Genomic DNA, 26,842 nt, shown 5'->3' with positions numbered 1-26,842 from the left:
AGGCTTTGCTCAGCACACCCACAGAGAAACCCAGAAAATCCAGGGCTGATGAGCCACAGCTTTGCCACGCTCAGCAGCGGTAGGATGGGAAGACCTTAATGTCACGTCGAGCAGCATGAGCACAGCTCCTCCAGAAAAACGCCATCTGCGAGGTCATTTTCAACCAAGACCTCCTGGGAGGAACAATGCAGAAAAAAAGGAGGGGATTTCCTTGGCTGCTGCTGTTATCAGGCTTCCCTCCTCCAAATACTCTAAGGGAATGGGTTTGCTAAAGCGTGTTCTGCCAATTTTCTGTTCTTCGTTGCTTTGCCTACAGCAGAGGTCTGCATTATCTTATCTGCTGCTCAGGAGGCAGCACATATTCTGCTAAGACCTTGCTGTTCCCTGTGGATGTATCTCTGCAGAAAAGCTTAGGAGACTCATTCCTCTGAGCAGACCATGACACGGGGAAACATTGTCTGGGAGGCATTAGACAATATCCCGAGGAGAAGAAACAGAGAATGTAAGGAAAGCACAGCTCAAATCCTGTTAATAAAGCAGCGACAGAGAACTGGAGCAGTGGAGTGGAGGAGGGAGGAGGGTAAAGGCACGTTTTCAAAGTGCCAGGACGCTGCCATTCCAGGTTCTGCTTTCCCACGTGGCAAAAGCAACGTGTGCTTTATCCAGGGGACACACTGCACACAACACACACACAGCCCTGTGCATCGAAAGGGACGGCTGACCAGCCGGCAACATTGCACTAACTTCTTTAACAGGACCTTATTGCAGCGTTAACTGCCTTGGTGCAGCCTTCTGCTGCAAAACTCCCACCTCTTCTGCTCCCAGATGCATGAATTCAGGGAGGATAGAAAAAGAGCTGGAGTTCTTCACCGTGATGATGTATAACAAAACCGCTCTGGGATTCACACCCTCTGTTTCCTGACAGGAGAGAAATCGGGCTTCAGTGATGATGCCTCTCTCCTTCCAACTGGTAATGCAGCAGAATGGATGGGCTGTCACAGAGCCCATATGCAGTTGCAACAAGTCGCTGGTGATTAAATGCAAAATTCATCCAGGACATGAGGTTCTAATTCAGCCCGGAGGCAGCTGAAAGACCTTTACAGCATCCTCCCTGTGGAAAGACCTACTCAGCTTTCAAGCAGACACTTTTTGATGCTTTTCATCTCTGAGAGGGAAGGGAAGGAAAGGAGGTCTGGAAGGAAAACAGGGTTGTTGTGTCTCTTTTGAGTGCTGCTCCCTGGATTTCCATAACCTGAGGGATTACCTGGAGTCAGTGAAACTGAAACACATGCCTCTGTTAGAAAGGCACAGCAGGCAATGATGCAAGATGTTGTCTTCTGGATCACCTAGGAGCTGCTTTGCAGAATGAGCTGAAGTATTTTCTGAATCTCTATAGTACTTTGACAAGGACAGGCACTGCCAGTCTGTAATATCCTGTCTGTTTTAGCTGGCCCTGACCTGTTTTAGCAGGGCAAGGGTTTATTCAGCAGACAGGGAATGTTTAGTCTTTCTGGAAACTACTGTAACCCCCATGAGAAAAAAAAAAAAATCTCTATATCTCATTGTTTCAAAAGTAGGTACCTCGAAAAGCTGAATGGCCAGGGAGATGAGATGACACCCCACCATGTCCCAGGGGGCCTGCCAAGAGCTTCTGCCTTATATGAGAACAGGACCAGCTTTGTTTAAGTCTTGCAGATATTTTGACAGTGCTGTTTGCTTGCTGGATTTGAGGCCTTTGGTTTCGGCTGGTGTTTGTTGCATTGTTGGGAAGCCCATGGGCAGAATATCTCCCTCTCCCCACACTCTGACTATGGTTAGGGGACGTCTGTCCATCCTGTTGGGATCTGTCTTCACTCCCCAACTCTTCTGTCCCATGTTTCTATTTCTCTATCCCATTCTCCAGACTTAGTCACACATCTTTTCTTTAGCAAGTTCTTCTCCTAGTGACTTTCTTGATACCTTCCCACAACTTGCGTGGCCCAGGCTCTGCCCAAGGAGCAGAAGCAAAGGAGCAGTTTGCCTGGATATCCAGTTCGAAACGGGCAAGGCATCAGGGTTATACACAGGCAATAACCGAGGCATGAAATTATATGTTCCTGTTCAGATGTTTAAAGAGAGCGCAGTCCGGATGATGGCAATGACTTTTGTAGCATGAGTCATTTGGACTCACTGGCTAGGAGATCCAAAAGCAGCAGAGACAGAAAATATTCCCTTCTCCTAAAACCAGACAAAAATCCTGCTGACGAACCAGACCACCACAGAACCTGTTATGACACCTGCCTGTCTGCAGGACATACAGAAGTGAGCAGAGCATGCAGCGTCACTCCCGGAGACACAACCAGCTGCAAGCTGCAGCGTTACAAACTCCAGCATTACTGACCCCCCCAGTCTGTTCGATCGGTACGAAGGGACCAGCGTGGCCTGAGAGCAAAGTACAACTGAGCTCAGTCCCCAACCCACATCTCTGCCAGGACAGGACCCAAACCACCAGCCTGGGGGGAGCAAATCCTGCAGCCCAGCCCAGCCATACACACAGGGCATCACTTCTTCCAGGCAACCTGCTTTTTATTTTTATTTGAAGCTGATTTTTTTCTTTTTTTGCCAGTCAGGCTACCCGAGCCAGCCTGCGCTGCCATCAGAGTGTCATCCAGAAGCTGGAAGCTGAGCAGCATCTGCTTCCTTCAGGATCCTCAGGCTACCGGCTCGCTCCACCTCCCCACCAGCCTAAGAGCAGACTTGGTTTAGAGCAGAGACTGATTTCTCCTCCTCTTCTTCCTCTTCTTTCCCTCCCTTCTCTCTAACACAGCATCAGGAAGGGACCCAGCTGCTGCCCACACCGTGCAGGAAACTGGGATTTATGAGCCATGACCACTAGGAACAAGCATAAAAATTTCCCCTTCCAAGATTTCGGCAAGGCTACAAACACCTGGGGAAATATAACTACCCAATGGACCTCACTCAGACCATCCCTGAATGCCTGGCCCTCTTGCTGGCCTTTTCCCAGCCCTCTCTGCCTTCTCCAGCGGGCTAACATTCACTGGCCAAAGCAGGAAACCCCCAAGCCCCCTCTGATGCTCAGCAGGACCCATCTGACACCAAGCAGCCTCCTGGGAGCTGGGGACCTTATGCAGGACGGAGGCTGGACCTGCTGCAAGCCCCTTGCAGGGCTGGCCCCACGTAACCCCGTCAGGACTCCAGCAAACGAACTTCAACTCCACAGGCTGCCTCCTCCTCCTCCTCTGCCCTGCCAGAGCCCAGCAGACACCAGTCGCTCCTCGCACTGTGCCCACACAGGTTGACCTCCAACGCTGTCCTGCCACACCACGACCGTCCGCACACCCCGAGAAGGGAAAAGCAGAGTGTCTGCTCATACTCACAGTTTTGAAGTCCTCGTGGTTGCACTCTTGGCCTTTGAATTTGCAGTACAGCATCATATCCTTCAGGTCGTGGCCGACCCGCGCCAGGAACTCCTGCATGTTGAAAACTTTGGGTTTATACTGCTTAAAGTTGGCCTTTTCTTGGAGGATGGCTAAGACAGCGGGGTCAGCCAGGTGAGGGTTGGGGATCTGCAGGTTGACGTCAAGCAGAGCCAGGAGCTCCCCGGCGTGGTACAGGTCGTTGGTGGTGAGCCGGGAGAAGCGAAACTCATTGAGGTTACAGATGGTGACAGCAGGGAACACCAGGCTGTTTGCCACAACCTCATCCACTTTGGTCACGTGCTGGTAGGAGAAGTAGAAAGCCACCCGGTCGGAACTCTCGACCAGGAGGAGACCCAGCGAGCCCACAAAGGCCAAGGTCCAGAGCAGGCGACGGATGGTCACTGGCCCGTAGACAAAGACGTGGCGGATCCCGTGGAGCGTGGAGGTGTTGGCAAAAATCTGGATGCTGGAAGGCTGCAGGCTGCCCATGCTGCCCTCGCTGGTGCTGTCCTTCAGATCCATCAGGGGTAGGTAGTTAAATCCTGGCACTGCTTTTTGGGTCAGTCTGTAGCTGGAACTGGGATCCGGATCCCTCCCCTCCCCTCCCCTCCTGAAAGTAATTAAACCCTTTTAAGGGCGGGAGAGAGAAGAACGATATCAGGCCAGCTGCTCTGAGTTTATCCCACAAGCTCAGCAGTAGCTTCGCGGGGGTAAATATTTATATAAAATCCATTCAAACTCTCGCTCTTGATTTTCTCGGTGCGATAAGAAGGGCTGGTTTTATTTAGGGAGACACCAAGGTGATGTGGAAGAGATGTGGGTGGGCAGCGCAAGCCGAGCCAATGGAAATAAAGTCCTCCCCCTACACACGCACACATGCACACACACACGCGCCGAACAGAGACGAGATTAAGCGAGAGAGCGAGCTTAGAACAAGTCGAGGCAGCTCGCAGCTTGTTAACTAGTGCGTAAAAGTCCAAGGATGCTGCTTCCCGGAGCTGAGGTCTTGCAGAGCGGTGGGGCTTTCAGACCGATCGGGTGATGCTCCCCGTGCTCCGAGGATGCGAGCTGCTGGATTCAAGCATCTCTCTTCCTCCCCACCCCTCCATTTTGGGCAGGGCTCCAAGAAATAGCATCCCCAAAAACCTCAGCCCGTGCCGCCAGTGTTACTTCCAAGGGCTTCTCTCAGGGAAAGGTGGGCAGCTAATTCAGCAGGAGAAATATGAGAGGCAAAGGGGGAGGGAAAGGGAAAGGCTAAAAAGAAAAGAAAAGGGGGGGGAAATTGCTGCTCAGCTCCATGCAAACACAGATATGCAGACCGAGCAGGGGAGAAAGCAACAGCATGAAATCTCTCCTGTGTCACGCAGCAGCTTGGAGCAAAAAATCAGACAGGGCAAGACTGGGTGGAGAGAAGAAGGGGGAGGAGAGGGGCTGCAGCATCCCTCATCTCTCCTTCCTCCGTCTCACAGCTTCCCTTGGCTTCAGGACTCTCGACAGGGTGAAGCGCTGGGAGCCGTGAGTCACGCATCGATCCGGAGCCGCGGCAAGGCGAGAGCCCTGGGGAGGGCAGCGAGAGGGGGCTGCGAGGTCCGAGACCCCCCGCTCCTGCCTGGGGGGTGAGTCTGTAAGCGCCTGAGCCTCGGCAGGGTCCGGCGGGGCTGTGCCGAGCAGCTGCTATAGCCCCCTGGGCTCAGCCCAAGGAGGACTCCGAAGACTTTCGGCCAGCAGGATCTCCAGATGTTTCGTTTGCAGCTGTGATGGCTGTGTTTGGGGAAGATGCTCCCAGATGTGCATTCAGCCTGGAGGTTTGGAAGGAGGAGATTGGTGGTGGGGAGCAGACTGAGAAATGTTTCCTACCCACAGGATACTGCAAAGTCTTGTAACGATGCCTCTAGTCATGAGAGCATCCTTAGTGCTCACTGCAGGAGATGGGAACGAGCAGGATTCAGCCCAGGAATGAAAGGTGCCAGGGTCTGGGGTAACTCCCCTCTGTGTTGTCTCAGTGCACAGCAGGATTTTTGCCTGCCTTTGTTCAGATCCAGGATTAAAAAGCAGTTTCTGTCTCTGCACAGCACCCAGCACTATGGCAGGGGAGGGCCCCAGGGGCCATGGTCACACCGCAGAGGTGACTTTCCCAGCTTGGATGAGGTGGGAAGAGAGGGTCAAAGCACAGGCAGAGCCTGTCACAGTCTGTGGTGTGACCCTCAGTGCCTCTTGGCCACATGTGAAGTTACCTCAAGGACAAACCCAAAGATGACCTGGGACAAAATGAGCCCAGGTTTTTTAATTTACAACCCCAAGTGTTGTTTTCATGAGAGCAGACCCTGAAAGAGCCTTTGTGCTGTTTGGCCCCTTCAGCTCCTCAGGTGCTTCACCCCAAGCGATGGGTCCGAGTCCCCCCAGGGACACCAGCTGGCATGGCCATGAGCCTCCCTGCCCTCACCCTGATGCTTTTCACCCTGAGATGAGGCGGTTTCAACATCTGCTACCTCCAAAGCCACATTTGGCCCTGGCAGCCAAAGGCAAGCCCAGCCGTGCCATCCTCCAGCATAGAGCACCCTATGGGAGCATCTCAAGTTGAGGCTACTCATCCCAGCACCTCTATATGACAGCACAATCCTGTTGTCTCCATTTTCCACCAGGGAAACTGAGGCAAAGACAGATCAAAGGACTCAAGAGTGGTCACCCAGAAAGCTCGCAGCATAGCCACAAGTTGAATTTACCAGCAGATCTATCAGTGTACCAGGTTGTTGCCCTGAAGCTGAACCATCCTTCTGTAGCCAGGAGGCTTCAGGACTGTGGTCCTTATGGAGAGCTGGGGTGCAGAGGGAGCAGGAGCTGCCACACAAGGCTGTTTTCCTCTCTGTACAGCTCCACATCAGCCCTGAAATACAAAAAACCAGTCCCTCCTCCTGCATCTCTGCTCATGACCAAAAGCCAGGCTCTCAGTGCAAAGCCACATATGGCTGAAGAGAGCTCTGCCCCTTCTTCATTAAGCCGAAATTCAGCCCAGGTGAGGCCTTGCAAACCTCCTGCATCTTGTTATGCCCTTTCCACAAGAGGTAGAGACAGAGCTCAGCAGACTCAAGAACAAGAATTAAAGCAGTTGAGGACAAAGTTGCCACAGCACCCTTGTTCCTGGGCTCCAGACCTCACTGCCTGTCTACCCTTGTGCTCTTCATCTCCCCAGGGCAGACACAAGACCGTTCCCTGCTAAAAATTCTCTGGCAGGGATGGATTCTCTTTCCTACCCATCACCGATCCATCTGCAAGTCTCTTTCCTCTCTGCTCCCTGTCTGCTTTATTTGGCCTGGCGCATTAACGCTTTCATTTGTTCACCATGCGCCCTGCCTTTACGATCCTGATTTCTGTAATTCATACCGTATACCATCTGCTGCCTTTTATTATTTAACTATGTAGAGTGCTTCGGCTGCAGTCTGGAGGAAAAAGCTCCGTGCCCACCAGTACTGCCTGGCACCGGCTCGCCAGGGTCTGCTCCATCACTCGTGATCTTGGGGGACAAACCAGGGGGACAAACGCTCTCCAGCAAGTGCCTGGGGCTCAGGTTGTGCCCAGGAGCTGCTGTCAGCTGGGGCATCCTGAGAGCAGAGGAAAGGAGCTCTGGTCATGCCTGGAGCTGCACGATGGGATGACACCCGTGAGATGGGTCGTAAGGGATGGTAAAGGGTGTTGGCACCTCTCGCCACCCATGCAAGTGGCCTCTCTGCAGGTGGATGTGCTTGGTAAGGACAAAGCAGCCTGGCTGGTCCCATAAAACCCCCCAGGATGGCAGAGCCCAGCTCAGCAGACCTGCAGTCCCCCTCCTTGGGGACACCCAGGGCAGGACAGGGCATCCCTGGGCGGGGTGAAGCAGCTGCTTTGGGGGCTCAGAGCCCAACCTCAGCTCCTGAACACCCCTCGCAGACCTTGCTGCTTCAGAAATGAGGGCAAAAGAGCCAGGTAGGGCCAGAAGACTTGTCACTCGGAAAAATCCCTTTTTTACCCCCTTACAGGTAGTGGAGGGGACAGCAGGGCCAGGGTGGCTGAGGGACAGCAGAGCTGGATCCATCCCTGGTTTGCACAGCCTGTGCCTGCCCTCTTGTGTCTCAAACTCACGCTGCACTGCTCAGGGTGAGGGATCCCAGCCCTGAAACACCTGGGAAAACAGGTTTATTCAGGGAGGGAGAAGAGATGAGGGGGGTCCCCCAACCTGTGTGAACCCCCAGCACCCCGAGCTCTCCCAGGCGAAGGGTTTGCACTGGGAAAGGACTGGCCTTACGGGCAGAGAAATGCGTTGTTTTAAAAATAAAAGGAGGTGCTTTGGTCCCCCACAGGGTTCAGCACGCGGTCCCCACTGCCCTGAGCCAGAGCCCTCTCCCCAGCACCAGCGGTTGCCGTGTTGTCTGCCGGTTTTTTTGGTTTTATGTTTCCCTCTGGGCGCGATTAGGAAAAGAAAAAAAGAAGAAAAGAAAAAGCAATGATGGTCGCAGCCCAGGAGAGCGGTTCGTCTTCCCTGGCCCAGCTGCCGAACATCTGTGTGGTTGCATTGAGCACCAGGGAAACGTCCCCGTCCGTGTCTGACTGTGGTTTTGGTTTTGCAGGATGCTGCTTTTGCCACGTCTCCGTGGGCTTTGCAAACAAAAGAAAAGGTTACCAGAGCTTGGGAAGTCAAGGAGCGCTTGGCCCATGATGATGACACCTGGAAGAAGAAAGACTTTGCTCAAGGTGATCATGGTCATTAAATTCTGCCTCCATTTCTCAGCCCTTTCCGAACAGTTTTGGACCCTCTTGGCACCTCACTGCTCATTTCCAGCATCTTCAAACGGCTGGGGACCCAGAACCGCACTTAGCAGAGGGAGCTCAGCTACTTAGATGAATCTGCCTTTCCAAATGGGAACATAACGTTGAATGCTGATGTTTCCCCTGAAATTAAATCCCATCCCTTCCAAAGTAGCTTTGGCTCCGTTAAACGGCTTTTTGATATATATAGAAAATTGAAATTTTGATTGGATTTCAATGTATATAATATTATGTCTTGATTTATAATGGGGCATAAAATGGAAGCAATTAAAGCAACTAAAGAGAAAAAATTCTCCTTGAAAGGAAACAAAAAAATATACAAATGGTTGCGTATTGGGGAACAGCTTCTAGAGGCAGGTGTTGGAAGGCAATGCAATGTTCCATTTTGACACCTCTGCCCCAGAAGCAAGGTGCTGATCATACTGAGAGTTGAATCAGCATTTTCCAGTGGAACAACTATTTGGGGAGGAAGATTTCCCCACCAGCTGCACCTGGTATCTCCCAGCAGCAAAGGGGATGCTCTGGGATGCCTTCCTCCTCCTCCTCCTCCTCTGCCTGCAGACGCATTATAGCACATCAATATCTCACCGGTGACAAAGTTGAGCCTCCAGCTCCCAAATCTGGCTGGTGATGGGGGGAGAGGCTTCCCAGGGGCATAGAGATTATTCTCAGCCCAAATCGGCCCAGAGCCTGCAGACCGAGTGACATCTACAGATTTTATTACAGAAAGGGAATATTGGATTTGCAGTGGTGTTTTTCAGCAATCGGAGCCTGTGCCGCTCGCTCAGATATTCCCGGCTTCTCTGCAATAACTTCAGATTTATCAACCCTGTCTCCGGGGCTCTGTTTATCAGCTGGGGTTTGAAGATGTTGGCATTAGCGGTGACTCTTGTTGTACCTGCTCGGCGTGCAAATCGAGCCGGAGGGATCGCAGGGGCCTCCAGCTCCGTCCTCGTGTCCCATCGCCTCGCTGCATGACCCTGAGCAAGCCACAGCAGTTTTTCATTCTAAGAATTAAAGTAACCGTGCTTCAATCCTGTGTTTTGGGCTTAGGGATTTAGGGGTGGGAAATGCAACAGAAGAATGGCGCTTTCCTTGGCGCCTCCCCATTTAAATAGCCCTTGAAATCATACTTGTTCTCTGCTAAGCTTTACATGATTTTATTTTAACTTATATGTGTTAGTTCTGCATGATACTCTTGTTCCTCAGAAAGTCTATGAAAGCACTTCAAGTTACCCATTAATAATTCAAGTTTAGGACCCGTTCCAGGCCCTTGTTTCTGGGTAACACGGGGCTTTTGTTCTTGTCGGCACATGAAACAGGCCAGGAAAATTCAGTGAAATATATCTTTTTTCATTCTTTTGCCCAAAAATGTCTTCATCAGCTTTTCTTTCTTTTTAACTTCTCCTTCGGTGCCAGCGCAGTTCCCAGCTGAAATTCTCCAAAGGAGGCCGTTTTCATGGGATTACCATTCTCAGAATAATTAACAGGAAGATTCTCACTAATTAAGAAGTCATCCTTTCATTGCTATAGCAACCCCTGTTGTCCTTCCTCGAGTGGCTGAAGCGAGAAAACGAGAAAAAATACTATCTGAAAAATAATTGCTAACCTGCTGCCAAAGGAGCAAAGCTGGGAGGTGATTCCTTTGCAGAATGGAACAGCACAGGTCTTGTTGCGCTGTGGAGCCGCCCAGGCTAAACGGAGCCCGTCAAACTGTGTAAGATGTCACCAAAGAGGGTTTTACCATGAGCCCTTTGCTCCTATGGAGAGACATCACAAAGCCCCTGAGATGGTACCTGAGATGTTGGATGAGAAAAAAGGCCCAGAAAAGCTGCAAGAGAGTTTTGCCTGCTTTCAGTGGAGAAAAAAATGCAGACCGGGCTCAATAGATTTGTTTTTTCCAAGCTCACCTCTGCCTTTTCAAATGCTGCGCACCCAAACACTTTTATTATCATCATTATTTTTTTTTTTAGAAATTAAAACCCAAAGGAGAAGGACCCAAGACCTAAACCGAAACGCTCTGTTCCATCTGCACTTGACCCTTCCAGATGGTTTCTTTGCTTGTTTTCTGTCTACAGCAGGACAGAGAGTTCATTCCAGAAGATGACGGAGGGATCTGTTTTCCCTGATTTAATGACATCGGAGGGGAAAAAAATCTAAAATGCTGAGCACTCGCTGTCTGTGAGTGTGAGCTTTGCTGGCCTGGCTGGTGATGAGGCTGTTACCAGGTTTGCAGAGACACGAGTGACTCAGTGCTCTCACTTGGCAGAGCATTTAAGATGAATTATCTGATCAGTGGAAAAGCGTTTTCAGGTCAGCCAGAGCTATTTGTAGCGAAGCCGGTGAGTGATATCTGGGCAAAAAAAAAAAGGCAGCCAGAAGAATTAAATGGAAAAAAATAAACCTTGTGTAATGACAACAAAAAAATCCGAACGAAGCCAAAACACTGGGATTTTTTTGTGTGTTTTGAAACAAATAATTAAAATTACATCAGCCTGAACACAGACGATTAAGATGCCCTTTCCCCCACCACTTTCCCTGTGCTCTTTCCAGCCATGTCTCAGCAAGAGCGACATTTCTAGGTTAGGATTTTATGGACAGAGAAAACTAACTGGAATGTGGGTTTCTGCGATTCAAATATCCACACTTACGAAGTCCATCACTTGATTTTCGGGTGAGGGCAGCTCAGCAAAGCGGAGGCACAGCCCGATTACCCCTCCACTGCCTTCTCTCCAAGTTACAGCACAAGCTGCCTCTTAGGACGAGGATTTCTGAATCTTTTTCCTACAAGACCCTGTTGTAGTGGCTCGTAAAGTTGCGAACGGCAAACCGGCAGGTTCAGGAAAATCCAGGCGCTTTATTAGCATTGCTGAGAGTGCTTGCATCCCCCATCAGAGACCAAAGAGGCCGATTCTCTGCTTTCATTTGCGAAGGTAACAGAGATGGCTCTACAGGCAATCTGATTTAGAGTTTTAATAACAGCGAGCGAGGAACAGAGCCTCATCTTTGCTTTCTCGGTTATTCATGTTTTAATACAGCCACAAATCAGCTTTTAATGGAAGAACAAAGCAAGCGCTGGTCGTTTCACCGCCGTGGCTCGGCGTCTGGCCGTGATTTTGGCCAGGCGGGATGTGACGGGAGTTTTGCTGCCGGTCTAAAATTGAGCCGGGACTCAATTTTAGCTGGTCAGGGTAGTGAGGAAGAAGCTCTCCAAGGCAGATGGGAAACTTTAAAAGCTAGCCACCAACAAGCTAAAAATTGGCCATTGCTCATCCTCACCCCGTGATGGCATCAGTCCAAGCCTTCGGAGACCCAGCTTTGCAATTATCGTTTCTGCCATGGCACCAACAGGGAACCCCATCCCCAGCAGCCTGGCAGGGAAGGAGCTGTAAATACAAGAAAGACAAGTTTGCAAGCAGCAAACACCCTTTAACAGAAAACTATGATTTGCTTGAGTGAACCTTGCCAAAAACTGCTTTTTTTCCCCCCCTCTCAGGGAAATTGCTGATAGCTGTGGGATAGACACAGGGCTGACACCCATTAATCAAAACCAGGACACGGCAAGGCAGCTCATCCTCTTGCAGAGCTCGACGTGTCGGAGTCGCTCTGTTCCTCGGATATTCATCATTTAGAGCATTCAGGGACTGCCTGACACAGGGATGGCCTCAGGTGGTGGGAGAGTCATCTTCAACACGTCGTAATTTTGGGCTGATTTTCTGCAGGAGGGCTGCTCCGTGGTGGCGTGACTCAGGTATCGAGGAAGGTGAAACATTTCTATGTTCCACCCATTGGCCAAGTTTTACAAAAACCAGCCCAGTCGGAGCGGTGTGATCTGCTGTCTGGACGAATCTGTCCAAATGGCACATTTCTGTTTGCCTTGTTTCAAGGCAGTCTAAGAGGAATTGACACAAAACCACTTGTAAGCAAAGTCAGAGTCCTTGCAAAGGCCTCTGATGGTGATTCCCATCCCCTCTGTTAACTCAGCATCTTCCTGCAGACCAGGTGTAAAAATCCCTGGTAGGGACTTCCCTGGGGTTCCCGAGGCACGAAACCTTCGGATGGTCATGTCATTTTGTCCCTCATTCGCTCAAGGATTGCTTTTTATTTAACAAATATCAAATTCAGAAATCAATGGTCAGTACACAGCGTGTGTGTCTTTGCCAGGCAGCAGGGGATGCTCTTGGTATTTATTAGTCAGCACACCCTGCTCCCTCTACGCATTTATTGTGTTACAGTGAGACCAAATTTAAGGTATGTAGTAAATGCAGAATAACTTTGTGTGGGAGCACATTTATTCCAGAATACACATGCCTTGTTTTGGCAAAGGTTAATTTGGTTTCAAAGGTTAAACCAGAATTATACTTTTTGTTGCTGTTCACAGACATCCAAATGGAGTTGCTTCAAGGCTGTTTGTTTTTCAGAAAGACATATTTGGGGCTGTTTGGTAGCAAAGGCAATGCCAGTTAAAATTATGTAAGTCTTTTTTCTCCAACCAACACACCGCATTTCAGCAAACAGGGCTTTAGTCATCTGCTGAATGGGAGGTTAAAACAAGAAGTCCTTTCCAAGAGTGCCACAGATTTTTGTGGACTTGCTGAGTTCAGCGCAAAATAAAATAGCTAGAAAAACTTTGGAAAAGTCAAGACTCTTCATCTTGACACTTACAAAACGAAACGTCTTGATTTCTCATTGCAATGCTTTTTTCTCAAAGACTGCCACAATGCAATATTGGGAAAATGAGATAAAACAGAATTTGAAGGCCTTTTAAAGTAAATAGAAGCTTTAATTTTTTGTTGAATGAAACCTTCTGTTTCATGTACCATTATTCCTATTTTTAAGGTGGGTAATAATTTTACCGATAATTTTTTTAGTTCACCTTTTAGGATAAAATTATGCATTTCAAGCAAAAGCAAAGCAACGCAGTAATTCTTGAGCCAAGATCATAAATAAATGAATATTTCAGTGTTTTCATATGATTATTTCCCAGTCCATGTTCATGAGAAAAAATTACTTTGGTTTCATTTGCAGGCAAAGAGTTAAAGTCCGTTAATTCAGTCCCTGCAAGAGATTTGAAGTCTCTCAAACCTTTCTCATTCACTCCCTTCTTGTGCCAGTTCTTCCCAAGTTTTGAGAATAGATGACTTCTAATTAAATCTGGCAGAAACCAATATATTTTCATGGAGGCTGTGGAAAGACAATGCATTTTTCATGAAATCAGCTCTGCCTGCAATAATGTCATTTTATTTCCACTGCTTTGAACTTCTGCTCGACTATGAGCACCCAGCTGTCCTGGATGGCCAAGGACCAACGCTGCAAACAGCCTTGGAGCTCTAGATCACGCTCTACTGGGCAATTCTCCCCAAACTCTGGAGTTGGGGGAGTCTCTGTCTTCTTATTTGGGAAAATCAGCTTGCATTTGAAAGCAGTGTTGGAGGAGGGCAAACCAAAATATGAACCTACTTAAACTGTACATGAGTAACAGTCACGTTGCTCCCTCTTTACCTAATTTTGGGGGAAGTGTCAGCACATCGGGAGGAAAAACTGGTCCTCCAGCTCAGCCTGTAGCCCTTGCAGGTATTAGATCTGAAGGTCCTTATTAAAATCATAGTGTGATTCAAACACTGAGACGCTTCTCAGAAAAGGAAAAGCTGGCCTGGTTCTAATGAACCTCTCTGTTTGCACCTCCCAGTTTCACTTGCTCCAGCTGGTCCAGCAACGGGGCTCTGGGAGCAGAAGACAGTGGGTGGCACCATAGCAGAGACCTCCTGCACCACCATGCCGCTGTTGCACCCTTTTGTAGCAATCCATATGAAAAATAAGCCAGACTGCAGAAATATTGAGAGATTTTAAGAGTAAATAGGTATAGTACCAAGTGTCAGAGGGTTTGTCCAGGTGGAAGGTCTGACTCATGGCACCTCTCACCAGCTCTCTCTCGAGATGTCCACACCCTTGGCTTGCTTGGTGTGTGGTTCACCCGAGAGGAGGTGATTTTTCCCTTTCCCTCACTCCTGCTCACAGCCATCCTGCCTAGGTCATGCAGACAGCAGCTGAAGCCAGAAAATACCCCTTTTTGGAGAGCAACCAGCCTGAGCACTTTGCAAACTCCCATCATCACAGCTGTAGAAATCATGCCCACTTTGAGAACTGTTTGCAACGGTTAAGAAGAATAAATAGCTCTGTGCAGTGGCTAATTTAGTAAGCACCAAATATTCCGCCAGCTGAAACGACGGGTTGTAGTTGCAGAATAAAATCCAAGGGGAAAACATGAAGTTCCAGTGTGCTGCACTAGATGGTGGTGCCTGCAAAGCAAAAATCCCAGAGTGACTCTCTTGGGGATTCTCAGCACATCTGTGCACCTCCAAGTCACTGCCCCAAACTTAGGGTGAGGTTTACAGGAGAGGGACGTTCTCCCAGTGTGCAAGGGGACAGGATTGGGCCCTTTCTGGTCCTGTGTTGCTACCGAGAAATTCGCCAGCATCGTTCAGAAAGCAAACACCACAGTGCGTCCAACGAGAAGGCAAAAGAAAGCTTCCAAGAGAAAAATCTTCACGCTGTAAAGTAATGAACAACTGAGAAATAATAATCCGTAGCTGAAAACACGCATTTTTCAGCCCTAAATCTTTTAGGTCTTCGCAGAGCACTACAGCAGCATGAGCTTCGTTGTATGAATGAGGAAGGAAGATATAACAGAGGTGGCGGTGATATCTTTCCCCAAATCACCTCCCCGGCAATGAAATGACGAACTCCTGTGTGCCAGGAGACACAGATGATGCCAAAGATGACAAGTTCCGCTGGCTTTAGTCCTGACTAAACCCAGCATTGTCTGGGTTGTGCCGCTGTTTACTCTAAATCCAATTAAAGCAGACGCAAGTACATCTCTCCGTCCATCCTCTGGTGAGGACGCGGGGGTATCGGTGCTGTCACACAGGCCAGCGGGAACCCTGCGAATTTGTGTCACCGGCCGTGAGTCACAAAGGCCGAGAGCGGCTGGACTCCGTCTGAGCTTTAGGAGGTGGGAGTGAGTGAAAGGAGAAATTCTCTTGTAAACCATGAGCTTGTTTGCTCTGGACTCACCGTCCAACAGCAAATTTTGCTGCTTTCGGCCTAACCCCCATCTGAGAGCTGTGGTACGGGCTGGGGGGAGAAACGAGGTATTTCAGTAATAACAGATTCCCAAGGAATATCCCCCGCTATGACAACATCAATAATTCACCTGGAGAACAATATTTTACTGTCAGCTTAGCCACATGTTTCCCTACAAAGCAATCCCAGTCACCCACATTACCATACTTTTTTGTTTTCTCCTGTGAAGGCCAAAACTCAGGTTAAGAAGTTTCTACTTCTTAACTCTGTGCTGTCAGCTGTAGCCCCGGGGCATCTGGTGGGGGCAAAAATGGAAGAAAAAATAACCAAACACGTCAATTTTCTTTGCAAGCTTCTCATTTCACCCTGACCCACTGTGCCCAGGTCTGCTGGCATGGGGTAGAAACAGGTCAGCAAATGGACCTACCAGAAAAGCCTCTATAGCAAGTTATGGGCAATTCCCGTGGTCACAACCAGAGCAGAAGGGTCTTCTGGTATGAAAGTCTCAAATCTCTGCTCTGGCTTTTCACCCTCGATTGAAATTACATTCCTAGAATTTTGAAATTCCTGGCATTTGCCTCAGAAATATCACAGTGTTTCGTTTTAATAATGTCTAAAGGTTTGGGTAAAGAAAAAAAAAGGCAAAATGTTCAGTGCTCTAAAACATCTGAGTATATTAAAAGCACGTTAGTACATCCTACAAAATGTTTTAAAAATACCAGCATCAATATAACAGTGTAAAAATGTAAATGGAACAAGGAGGGCAAGGATTTTCATTCCGTGGGAGTGAGTCTACACATTTTTTTTAAACTTTCCCCCCATGCTCTGTTATCCAACCTGGTGTGTTACTATAAAACATTTCTAACAGATTTACACTTGCAAATGGGGGCAACTCTGATTAATTTTGCATCTACTGATGACATGCTACAAATGTTGGCGTTTGTAGTTAATCAACTGGGCAAAGTATGGGGAGCAAAGTCACATCTCTTTTTAGAATAGCTAGCATAGTTGGAATAAAAAAAAAATGGGAACAGCAACACAACTGTCACCTAAGAAATGACATTGCTCTCTTGCTCAATTTTATATGATTGAGCAAATAAGCTCTTTAAGTTCATATATTTCCTTCCTCTACAAGAGTCTGTGTTTCATATTCAACTCCTACTCAAGGCTAGTTCATTGACTTCTCATCTGCTGAAAGTTAAACAGGACAATTGCTCAAATTTTTTTTTTTCACTCCAGAAAAGTTCAACCTGCTCAAGTTTCTTCAAATCACAACAGTTTCTAGACCAGTGCACAGCATTTTTAGACCAGAGACATTGAAAAAATAGAACTGTCCTCAGAGAAAATGCTTTGAAATGCCCTCTTGGGGACTACACGGGGTGGAGAAGCTTGTTGGCCTTGGTGTTTCCCATCATAATGAAAGAAAATATGGTATTGAAAATCTCCTTTTCCACCAATTCTGATGGAAATTTTCAACATCCAGGCAGAAACAATTCACGTACTACTGTAAGAAACCAAGACCTATGAATTCCAGAGCCTGGGCACAATTCTGCTTGGTTTTCCCCTGTCTGTTTGAACACCCAAGGGCTTTTCAGCAGGTCTACCCACTCCATCCCACCAGTCCCAGGCAGGTCGTGTCCCATCGCTGGGTCTGCCTGGAGCCAGTTGTAACGGGGGAAAACAAGAGACCATTTCCCACATGTGGGTTGTGCTGTTGAGATCTTAAGTCCTTCAAATTTAGGTTTAGGAGGTTTAGGTTGGAGATTAGTAAAAGGTTCTTCACCCAGAGGGTGCTGGACCCTGGAACAGGCTTCCCAGGGAGGTGTCATGGCCCCAAGCCTGACAGGATTCAAGAAGCATTTGGGCAATATCCTCAGACACACGGAGTGAATTTTGGGGTTGTCCTGTGCAGGGACAGGAGTTGGACTCGATGATCCTTGTGAGTGCCTTCAAACTCAGGACATTCCATGCAGCATTTATGGGCCTGAAGAAGAGGAGTGTGTGCCAAAAGCCTTTCCATTTCCTAGCTATTTCTGTTGGTCCAATAAAATATATCATCCCTCTGGACGCACTCCACCTTTGTCACAACATTTACGGTCTCACCATGAAAGTCTTGCAGATTCTATAGCATCAAGCACGAGCGCTGTCCCAGCGACCACTCCGCAGAGATGCAATTCTCCGCGACATAAAGGCAATTTCACACAGCTCCTGCCTGGAAGCTAATATAAATTTGCACCCTCTCCAATGCTCCCTACCCTGACAAGTAATATAAAGCTATCATGTTGTCAACAGGAATCAGGGCTAGACATTAAGTAAACCCCTGACCATGAAATCGGCTCTGGGATTAGGGATTTGTTGGGCCATAGGAAATGAAACTCAGCAGCTTGTGAGCAGAAGGAGCGGGGAGGGATGCTGGGATGGTTTGAACTGTCACCAAGATGCAGCTTTTCCCACCATCAGAAGATCTGCCTCTTTTCTTCTATGCAGCATATATTTGCAAAGCCCTCAAGTGATTTTTCTCCAAATTTTTTTTTTTCTTTTTTTTTTTTTTTCTGGTTCAGCTGGAGGTGAACAGTCAAAAGTCCAAAATTTTTCACAAATTAACAACCCGCATAAAAGTGCAGAAATTTGGCTGCTATCAAGTGCTGTGTTCTCGTCTTTATTTCTTAATATTTTTAACTTCCGCTTCATATAAATTTCCAGATTGAAAGCAATTTTGAATCAAAATGGAAATTATTACATTGATCATATCAAAGCAAATAGTAGATAGCCTCAGAATTTCTTTTTTTCCCAGCTTGTATTATAAATATGACCTTTGCCCACAAGTAGCTGTAAATCCACAGAGGTGGCATTTGGGGAAAAGACTTTCAGTAGCAAATCCCCAGCCAGCTATTACTCCAGATTTGGAAGCAACATCACATCATGTCTCCAACTCCCCATTTAGTCCTGCTATGAGAAATCACACAGCTCCGTGTGCTCCACGTCCTGCATTAATTCAACAGCTTTTCCAATCTGTTGTAGTCCAGCGTGAGTTACTGTAACATCACATTTAACACCAGGTGATCATGTTAAGGGTCAGACCTCGATAAGCAAAAGTATTGCCCAGGTCAAGACATGAATCTCTTATTTTATTTCTGCACATGGCAATCTCCAGCTTTTTTTTTCCTCTTCTTTTTCAGTAGCAAGGCTGCAGTTTCAACAGCAAAGGACACGGGGATTTATTACAAGCAGAACAAAAACTGAGTAGCAAAGGGAAGATTAACAGCAGCCCTCTTGCTGAGTCCTACTGTCGGGGACCTTATAATTCACTGGTTTCTCTCAACTTTATGCCTTTAGTGGGATAAACTGAAGCAGCTCAAGAGAAACCAACCTTAGAATGAGCATAATAGATGGGTTTGCTGCAAACAAGTATTACAGAAATCACGTAGTGGAGGTGAGAAGGTGCAAAAACTTCTTTCATGTGCACAATGGGGCATTGCTGGCCTGGCACAGTGGCCAGGTGTGGAACAGCAATGCCCCATGAATTCATTCTCAAGTGGTCCCTGATGTGTCTTTCAGATTTTCCGTGAAGATCAGACACGCTGCAGAGAAAATCACACGTCCTTCTTGCAGATCCCTTGGGAAGGCGCCCTTGGTGTGGATTTTGGTGAGGGCCAAGGGGGTGCTTCGGCCGTCAGACTGATGTGCCGTGGGTTTGCAGAACTGGAATAGGGAGCTGGGAGTGGAGTGGGCTGATGGGGAGGGTTTCCAAGTTGCAGAGATGTTTGCTGAATGCAGACTCCTGGGATTTCCCTAGAGTGAAGCCAACTTAAATCGACTTGAGCAGCTGGGCTGTTCCAAGTCCTGGCTTTATCCTGATCTTTTATTCAGCAGGCTAAACATTCTTGCCATTGGCGCATCTTGTTGCAGCGTTTGCTTGGCTGCTCTGCACCTCATCAGCCCTTATGATAAAAAAAAAAATAAGCAAACCAGTCTTTCCCCCAGTCTCTGGGCAATTTGTTCTTCTGATTCAGCAGTTTGCTTGGGTTTAATTGCAATTACGTTCTTGTATGTTTAATTAACCCACTGTTTTTGTTGTTTCTGCCAGGATAACAGCAGCACCGAGACATCGCAGAACCCAATGTCTTCCTGGGGAGAAGCTCTGGCAGGTGGGGAAGAAGGGCTGATGGGCTGTGCCAGCCCAGAGGTGCCAGCAGAGGAGATTCTGCCTTGCACAGTCTCACCATGCCCTTTCCCACGGCAACTCCAACCTCCCTTGGCTGGAGTTCCTTGCTGGAACTTCCTTGGTGGAGGGTGTTGGTCTCTTCTCACAAGTAGCAAGTGTTGGGATAAGAGGAAACGGCCTCAAGTTGTGCCAGCTGAGGTGGAGGTTGGATCTTGGGAACAATTTCTTCCCCAAAGGGCTGTGGGGTGTTGGAACAGGCTGCCCAGGGCAGTGCTGGAGTCACCTTCCCTGGAGGGGTCGGACAGATGGAGATACAGCTCTCAGGGACATGGGGCAGTGCCTGGGGTGGGAACGGTTGGACTCGATGACGCTGAGGATCTTTTCCAACCAAAATGATTCTGTGATTCCTTGATTTCCAGCTGGCCCATGCTGGACCTCCACAGCCTTGTGGGAGCTATACATCCCTCCTGTCTTTCTCTGGAGCAGCAGAGGGACCGGTACAGGCAGTGCTGATGGACAAGGTAGAGGAGCAAAGGGCAAAGAGCTCCCAACAGCAACACTGGTCTCATTTGCACCCAGGATGGTTTCATAGTGTTGTGCTCAACCAAGTTCCTTACAGATCCACAGAGTTTCCAGCCTTTTCTAACAGTAACAATTCTGGTTCCATGAGTGCATGGACATAGGGGTAAGAGACAAAGCACTATGGATGCAGAAGAAAGTGGGGACAAGGAAAGGGTAGACAGGATTATAGAATAATAGAATCATTTTGTTGGAAGGGACAGTCGCCCAGAGCCAGAGCCAATCTTTAAATCAAATAAAATTTTTAAAAAAATGTAACTAAAGACTATTAGCCTGCTAATGATGCACAAGTTCCATGGAAATTAATCACAGGGAGCAAGAGTCCTCAGAGGTGGAGACCCTTGATGGGAGGGTTGTCGGTGTTTTCAAAAGTGCTGGTCAAACACAAGGACGTGAGAATCTGGTGGTGAACAAACGCTTTAACCTTTTATTCATGTCATTAAAAAGCCTTGAGTTTCCACTTTCCTGTCTCTCCAGCTATTAAAAAAAAAAATGCTTCATATTAATCACACTCTGAGTTATTAATTTCTCCAATTTTCTTCTGGCTCGTAGTGTAATAAATTAAAGCCTTTTAAAATACACTCTGGCCCATTTATGCCTCTAGAGAACGTTTCTTGGTTTAAAGGGACTGGCTTTTTGATTGAAGCTGAAGCACAACTGTATCGGGAGCTCGTTTTCATGGGCACATGGGCATGACCTGCTGTGTTTGTTTCCCCACTGCGTAAAAAAGGCAATGGGAGGAAAAGGCTATTTCCTACATCTGAGACAAATTGTGACCATTAATACATTGACATTTATGGGCAGGCAGATAAGAAAACAATTCACAATGTAGAAAAGTCTTTTAATTATGTTTGATAACCAAAGTGAGACTTAACATGGCTTTCTCTAGTTGTACTTAGAATAATTGCTGTGAAAATAATGGAACTTTCTTTTCAGCAAACAAATAAAAAAGATGAGGAAACAATGAATAGCCTTTGGGCAGGTCCCATGCCAGATCCTTGTTCTGTCCACAACAACAACAACGACGACAACAAATAGAAAACTGCTCCTTTGGCCCGATTAAAGCATTTTTCTCGAGCTGATATGAAATGTTTTATCCGCAATTTCAGGCTCACTTTTTGGTTTAATTTATCCAGAGAAAGGATACATTGATTTCTGCGTCTACATTTTGTTCCAAAAATAAAATGCTCTGAGTGCTTCCATGCAAATCCAGAGGCTGCAGGTAAATGTGCACACACGCCTTGTTTTACTCCTTTGTTATTAACAAAAGTCATTTTGCTTCAAGGGCCATGGCTGAGACTGTAGCTGTGACTTTCTTTTTCCTGACTGCAATGTTTACCTACTGTATCCTCCTAATGAGCTGCTATCATCATTATTGCTTGTACTGATAACACAGGTCCTTTATATGAGGAATGGTGCAGGCACAGAAGAAGAAAATGGATCTTCAACCTCTTCTACCCTTCCCTTGTCTGCCTTTCCCATCCATTTATTCCCATATTTTTCTCTCCCTCTTCTCCTGTGACACCCTTTGGTATAATTAGTGGTATTCAGATAGCTTTAGACACCTTTTATTTGGTTTCTTTCTTCCTCTCTCATTAAGTCAATGAGCTTATTGCATTCATAGATTGTGCAGCGAGGAGAATAATTCTCCTCTGCCTTGCACTTTTTGCACAAAACAGAAGCTCGGGTCAAACAATGACTTTCAAAAAGGTACATTAACTTCCACAAACTGTTTTCTGACAGGGAAAGAGTGGAAATCTTTTAAAGATGCCAGGGAGCAAAATCTTTCCTCCCCACTCCCCAATTAAAGAATCATTTTCCAAACAGAAATGACATTTTCTTTGGAACTTTCTTCTTTTATCAGAAACTAGTGGGGAAAAGACTAGAAGATGTGCCAGACTTGTCTGAGCTGAGGTCCAAAAAACACTTGTTCAAGCCAAAGTAAAGTCTCATTAAGCTCCAGATCAACAAGTATATTTTAAATAATCATTCTAGGTGAAGTACAAACAAAAATAAAGATGATGATGGCGGTGTCAGAGCTGTCACTCAAATGAGACCACTGGTTTTGACCCAGTTCTACTCCTGCCCCAGTACATGAAGCCTTGTGCTGTTTTTCCATCCATCTGAGTGATTTTCCTGCTCTGTAGCTCTTGCTGGCCCTGTTACCCACTCCTGGCTCTTCTTTGTTTTGAAAAACCCAACAAGGGATCCATTCCACTGTGGGTTCCCAAGAAACCCATGGAGATGAGGCCATCGCTGCCCTGCAGCAAGGCTGTGCCCAAAGCCCATCTTTTCCAGCTCCATCGCAGACTTTAATAAGTGCAATGCCCTTCATCCCATCGCTGTTGTCTCGGCTGAACCCGATGCCTGACGCTGCAATGACTAAATTTCACTGAGTTTAATTCCATTTCAGTGACTTAGACTGCAAGAGAGTCATGTACTTTTTAATGCATGAATAATTCCATATAAAATACTTTAAAATTAGCCACTTTTCAAATCCCAGGCACTCAATGATTAGGGGATAGCAGACTTCGCTGTTCATTAAATATTAATCTGCCTGGCTCATGCATATCCATTCTGATACAACCTCTCATTATACCAACGCACTCTATTTTTTCCAGAGTCCCTGCCTGGAATTGCTATTCCCAAAGAACCGCCCTGAAAGACATTAGGTCTGCCAAAAAACTGCTCATGATACTTCATTTTCATACAAAATGTATTGTAATGCCCCTTCCTAATTCAGCCCTTTAAATCTGTCCTGACAATAACATGGCTTGTTTTACAGAAAATAAATTTTGTTGTGTCCTTAATAACAATGACAATAAAAAAAAATAATAATCCTAGGAGAGAGGAGAAAGAACTGCAGCAGCAGTTTAGTCAGCTAACTTGTGTATGCAGAAAATGGTGGGGAATAAAAGAAATGTGGGTGTGAGTTCGTCTGCTTCACAAAAAGCTTTTCTAAGTGCTTCTCCCCGATGGAAGTAGCAGCCCCAGATGCACCTTCTGCCTTTCTCCTGTACCGCTCTCTGTTTTGATGACAGTAATTGAGAAAGACTTCAGGTAGAAAGCAATCCTTGAGAGTTTTAAGGTTCCTTGGAAATACGTGCAACACCAGCCTGCGTCTCCTGAAAGTGCACTGCAGATATTTTGTTCCATTTGCAGTTTGGAAACAAGAAGTGGGGGGAAAAAAGTATATTTCAGTTTTAACTTCAAACACTTGAAGTCCTCTGAAGGCCTTTTGGAGACCGAGAACTCTGTTTGTCTTCCACAAGCTTCCTGTAGAATCCCGTGGCTGTGGTTCATAAGCCCTGTCCTGGTTTTAGGTCTAATATCCAGCTACAACTGTGATGCTGGAGCAGATGATAAAGAGTATTCCCAAGGCAGAACTGGAGATGTCACCCAATTGCACGGTGACCAGCGTGGTCCATGGGGTCTGTGCCTCAGGCGCCGTGTTCTTCAGCCTCAGGGTGATGATGCACTGTCAGAGCACAGAAAGCATCACTGACATTTCGCACCAGGAAAATGATTTAGCAAGAACGTTAATCTGCCTCTATCACAAAGGGCTGTGGGGAGCAAAAGACAAAACTTTCCAGTATCAGGCGAAGCAGCTCATTTCAAGGGGCACTCTCCCAAGAGTTCAATTCACAGGTGCCAAACCGCTTCTGCCTTAACCTCGGCTAGAGATATTAGTAATTAGACAGCATTTAAAGCAGAGCCTCTGGCTTCCCTGAGCTCACGTGGTGCTCTGACCCAGGGCAGCAATTCTGCAATTTCCATAGGCAGATATTTGCTTGGACGCTAACGAAGTCATGGAAGCGTTATTGAAACCACAGGGCATTCGTTACAGGGCTAAGGAAACAAATCTCACAGCATAATCCTGAGGTGCCTTTAGTGTTGTAATTAAACCTATATATAGAAGCTGCAGGCAGGAAAAATTGTGTGAAAAGTTTCTCATCTGCTGAGTATTTTTCCATCATTTCTCCCCCTACCTCCACCTCCCTTAACGTGGAGAGGAGTTGAAAAAGATCCTTTGCATTGATTTTGATGGAGAAAGAGAAAGAGAAATGCCAGGCAGATAGAGATCAGAAACATTTCCATTCCCTGAGCCCTGTCTGAAAGACACAGCCCTGCTCTCTGATGAGACCGACTTCTGCCCTGATAAGACGAGGCCAAACCAGGCCGCTCACAAGGGGTCAAGCACAGCGTTGTAGGCATCAGTTTTTTCTCCTTCTCTAATTGCATGGTGAGGCTGGAGGTGGGACAATAAACCTGAGGAGCTGGGGAAATCATGAAGGCTGTCCAGGAGAATTAGTGCTCAGCGAAGGCTGGGAGCAGGACAAGGCGAACCTCATCGCCTTTCAATTTAGGAAGGGTCACGGGAGGCAGCTGAGGAAGGAGGGAAAAACCTGGTGTGTCTTTTGCCACTTAGCAGAGCCATCAGCGTTATGGATGGCGAGTTTGGGAGACAGGAGACACTTTGCACTGGCAGAGGCTATTTAATCAGGGTGAGAGCTGTTGGGACAACAAGGTGTCACAGTCCATTCGGTGATGGACTCATGATGGTTCGTTTACCTTGATCTTGAGGTGCAAAATTAAGGCAACCAAAATGCCAAGGAGTTATAATTCAATCAAGCAGTGTTGCTTTATTAATTTGCCCGTAAAGCGGCACGCGATAGAAAGAGAGTAGAGGAAAAGGGGAAAGGTAAAAAGAAAAGGCGGAAAATGAGGCTGGGTTTACCACCGAACGAGCTCCAAAGACGTCCCTCTGGTCTCGGGTCCCGTGACGAGAGTCCTGCCGGTCCTCCGTCGTGGTTCAGGGTCCTCCGGTGGGGAGATCTCCATGATGCCCCGTCAGGAGTTGTCTTTTATGCTTCTTCACCCGCCCTCACTCCTGTAGGTCGAGGCCAATCTCCGCCTTCATTGTGCAATCCAGGCCTAACTGCGCAGGCCCAAAAAGTCCCCGCTTCGCTTGCCAGGGCCCGTCTGCGCCTGCGTCGCCTCGGTTCAGGGGTCTCTTACCGGTCCGTTGGGCGACCTCAAGACCCTCGGCGGGCCTCTGCGCGTGCTCTCCTTCGTTGGTCTTTGTTACAGGGAGGAGGTGGGGGGCAAGTCTGGCTCAAGCAACAGGTGGAAATCCATCTTTTGGACAGCAATTATTGTCCTCGAGTCGGAGAGGCCTTTGTAACGCAATTCCTCTCAGGTGGTGGGGGCAAGTTTGGCTCAGGCAGCAGGTAGAGTCCATACAGCACCTGTAGCGCCCAGGTCGGAGAGCCCTGCACAACACAATTCCTTGCTTCAGGCCTCTCTCCAAATCATTGTCCAGTTCTTTCTCTCAGCCCATTCTGTTCTCCAAGTCCCTGATGGCGATGTTCAGGCAGAAACTGTTCTTCGGACCGACTCTCACACAAGGCCACCCCCAGGCCCTGGTGTCTGCAAGGGCCTGGTGTTGCTCAAGCTGTTGAAGTTTTACATCTTGTGCAAATGGTCCTTTGTCATGTAATTTACCATCTGTGTTTTGAGCTTTTCTGCACAACGCAGCGTACACGTTGGGTCTCATGGGAGGAGCACAGGGACACACAGTGAGGTTGCACTGCCAGACATGGGGAAGCTGAAGTTAGTTTAAAGTGCAAATCCTGAAGAAAAGAATCACAATGCTAGCTGAAACCTCTTGTGATCATGCCAAACATTGTCCAAAACCATTTTTTTGTCACTTGGAAGAAATGTATCTGCACTAGTCACAAGGCAGTTTGGGGCCTAGCTTCAGGTGGGAGCTCCCTGGGTTATCCACGCTGTGGCACACATGGCAGGGAGAACGATTCCGTCATGCCAGGGCTGTTTGAAACCTCTTGCTTCTTCCTTTTATTTCCCTTCACAGGGTCCCGAGCCAACAGCCAGGGGTATCTTTATCCCTAAGGCAACCGAGCCTGCTGACGGGGATGCGGACTGAGATGTTCATTACCACCCTCTCCATGCCACAGGAGCCCCTCCCACGCCAGGAATTATTCTATAATTAGCTTAGATAACAAAGCACTTTTAATTAAGGACTGAAATTCAGCAGGCCATCTGCCTGGTTTTATTTGCAAGCAGTAGACATCTTCTGCTGGCAGCAATGTTTTCCCTGGTTCTACTCTCCAGCCCTCCAAGGCTCTCATTTGGGCTGAGACCAGTCCCGAGCATGTGGGCTGGAGCCAGGACATCACAACCACACTGCCCAACACTGCAATTTGTTCGTTATTACATTGCAAAGCCACTCCCAGAGACAGACAGGACAGCAGGGAGCACATCTTGCTCTCCTGTCGGTTTTGCTGCCACCGCTTCTGAGCTCCACGACAGCGCCTGCTGCAAGAAACCCACCCAGAAAATCTCAGCAGATGATCTCTCCATTAGATCCTGGATGAGCCCTTTATTCCGCTCTGCAAATAAGCAGTGAGCTTCAGAAAAGCCAGAAGCACAATTCCTGAAACTTGCCTGTCCTGCACAATTGTGGGAGGTAAAGCAAGTTGGACATGTGCTGATTTGGAGGCCACCTTGAACAACCTGAAAAAAAGATGCAGGAGCCAAAGGGTCTCCTACAGTTGCACGACACTTTTAGCCCCTCGTTGCATTTCCCCATATACTCCATAGGATTTGCGAATCACATGGAATAAGGCATTTCTCTTTTTCAGTACCCTTTTTGTAACTGCCATCTCATACTTCTTACTCACCTGGGCAGAGGTGACATAGCAATTCGTGGTCTTGCAGTGAACATAAAAGAGACATTTTGACAATGCTGAGGTCTTTCATGTCAATCAAAACC

General features: G+C 47.6%; 1 protein-coding gene across 1 annotated transcript in view; it reads right to left on the bottom strand.

The window, feature by feature from the left end:
- LOC135998018 (acid-sensing ion channel 2) overlaps positions 1 to 3,956 on the bottom strand; it is a 413,013-nt gene extending 409,057 nt beyond the window's left edge. Inside the window, exon 1 of the mRNA XM_065651045.1 lies at positions 3,378 to 3,956. Coding sequence (XP_065507117.1) covers positions 3,378 to 3,941 — 564 coding nt within the window. The 5' untranslated portion in view covers positions 3,942 to 3,956. The remainder of the gene's footprint in view (positions 1 to 3,377) is intronic.
- Between the last annotated feature and the right edge of the window lie 22,886 nt (positions 3,957 to 26,842).

This window comes from Caloenas nicobarica, chromosome 24 (genome assembly GCF_036013445.1).
Source record: "Caloenas nicobarica isolate bCalNic1 chromosome 24, bCalNic1.hap1, whole genome shotgun sequence".
In the NCBI taxonomy this organism is placed as follows: Eukaryota; Metazoa; Chordata; class Aves; order Columbiformes; family Columbidae; genus Caloenas; species Caloenas nicobarica.
The sequence above is the reverse complement of the archived record's forward strand: the minus strand, read 5'-3'. Positions and strand labels throughout refer to the sequence as shown.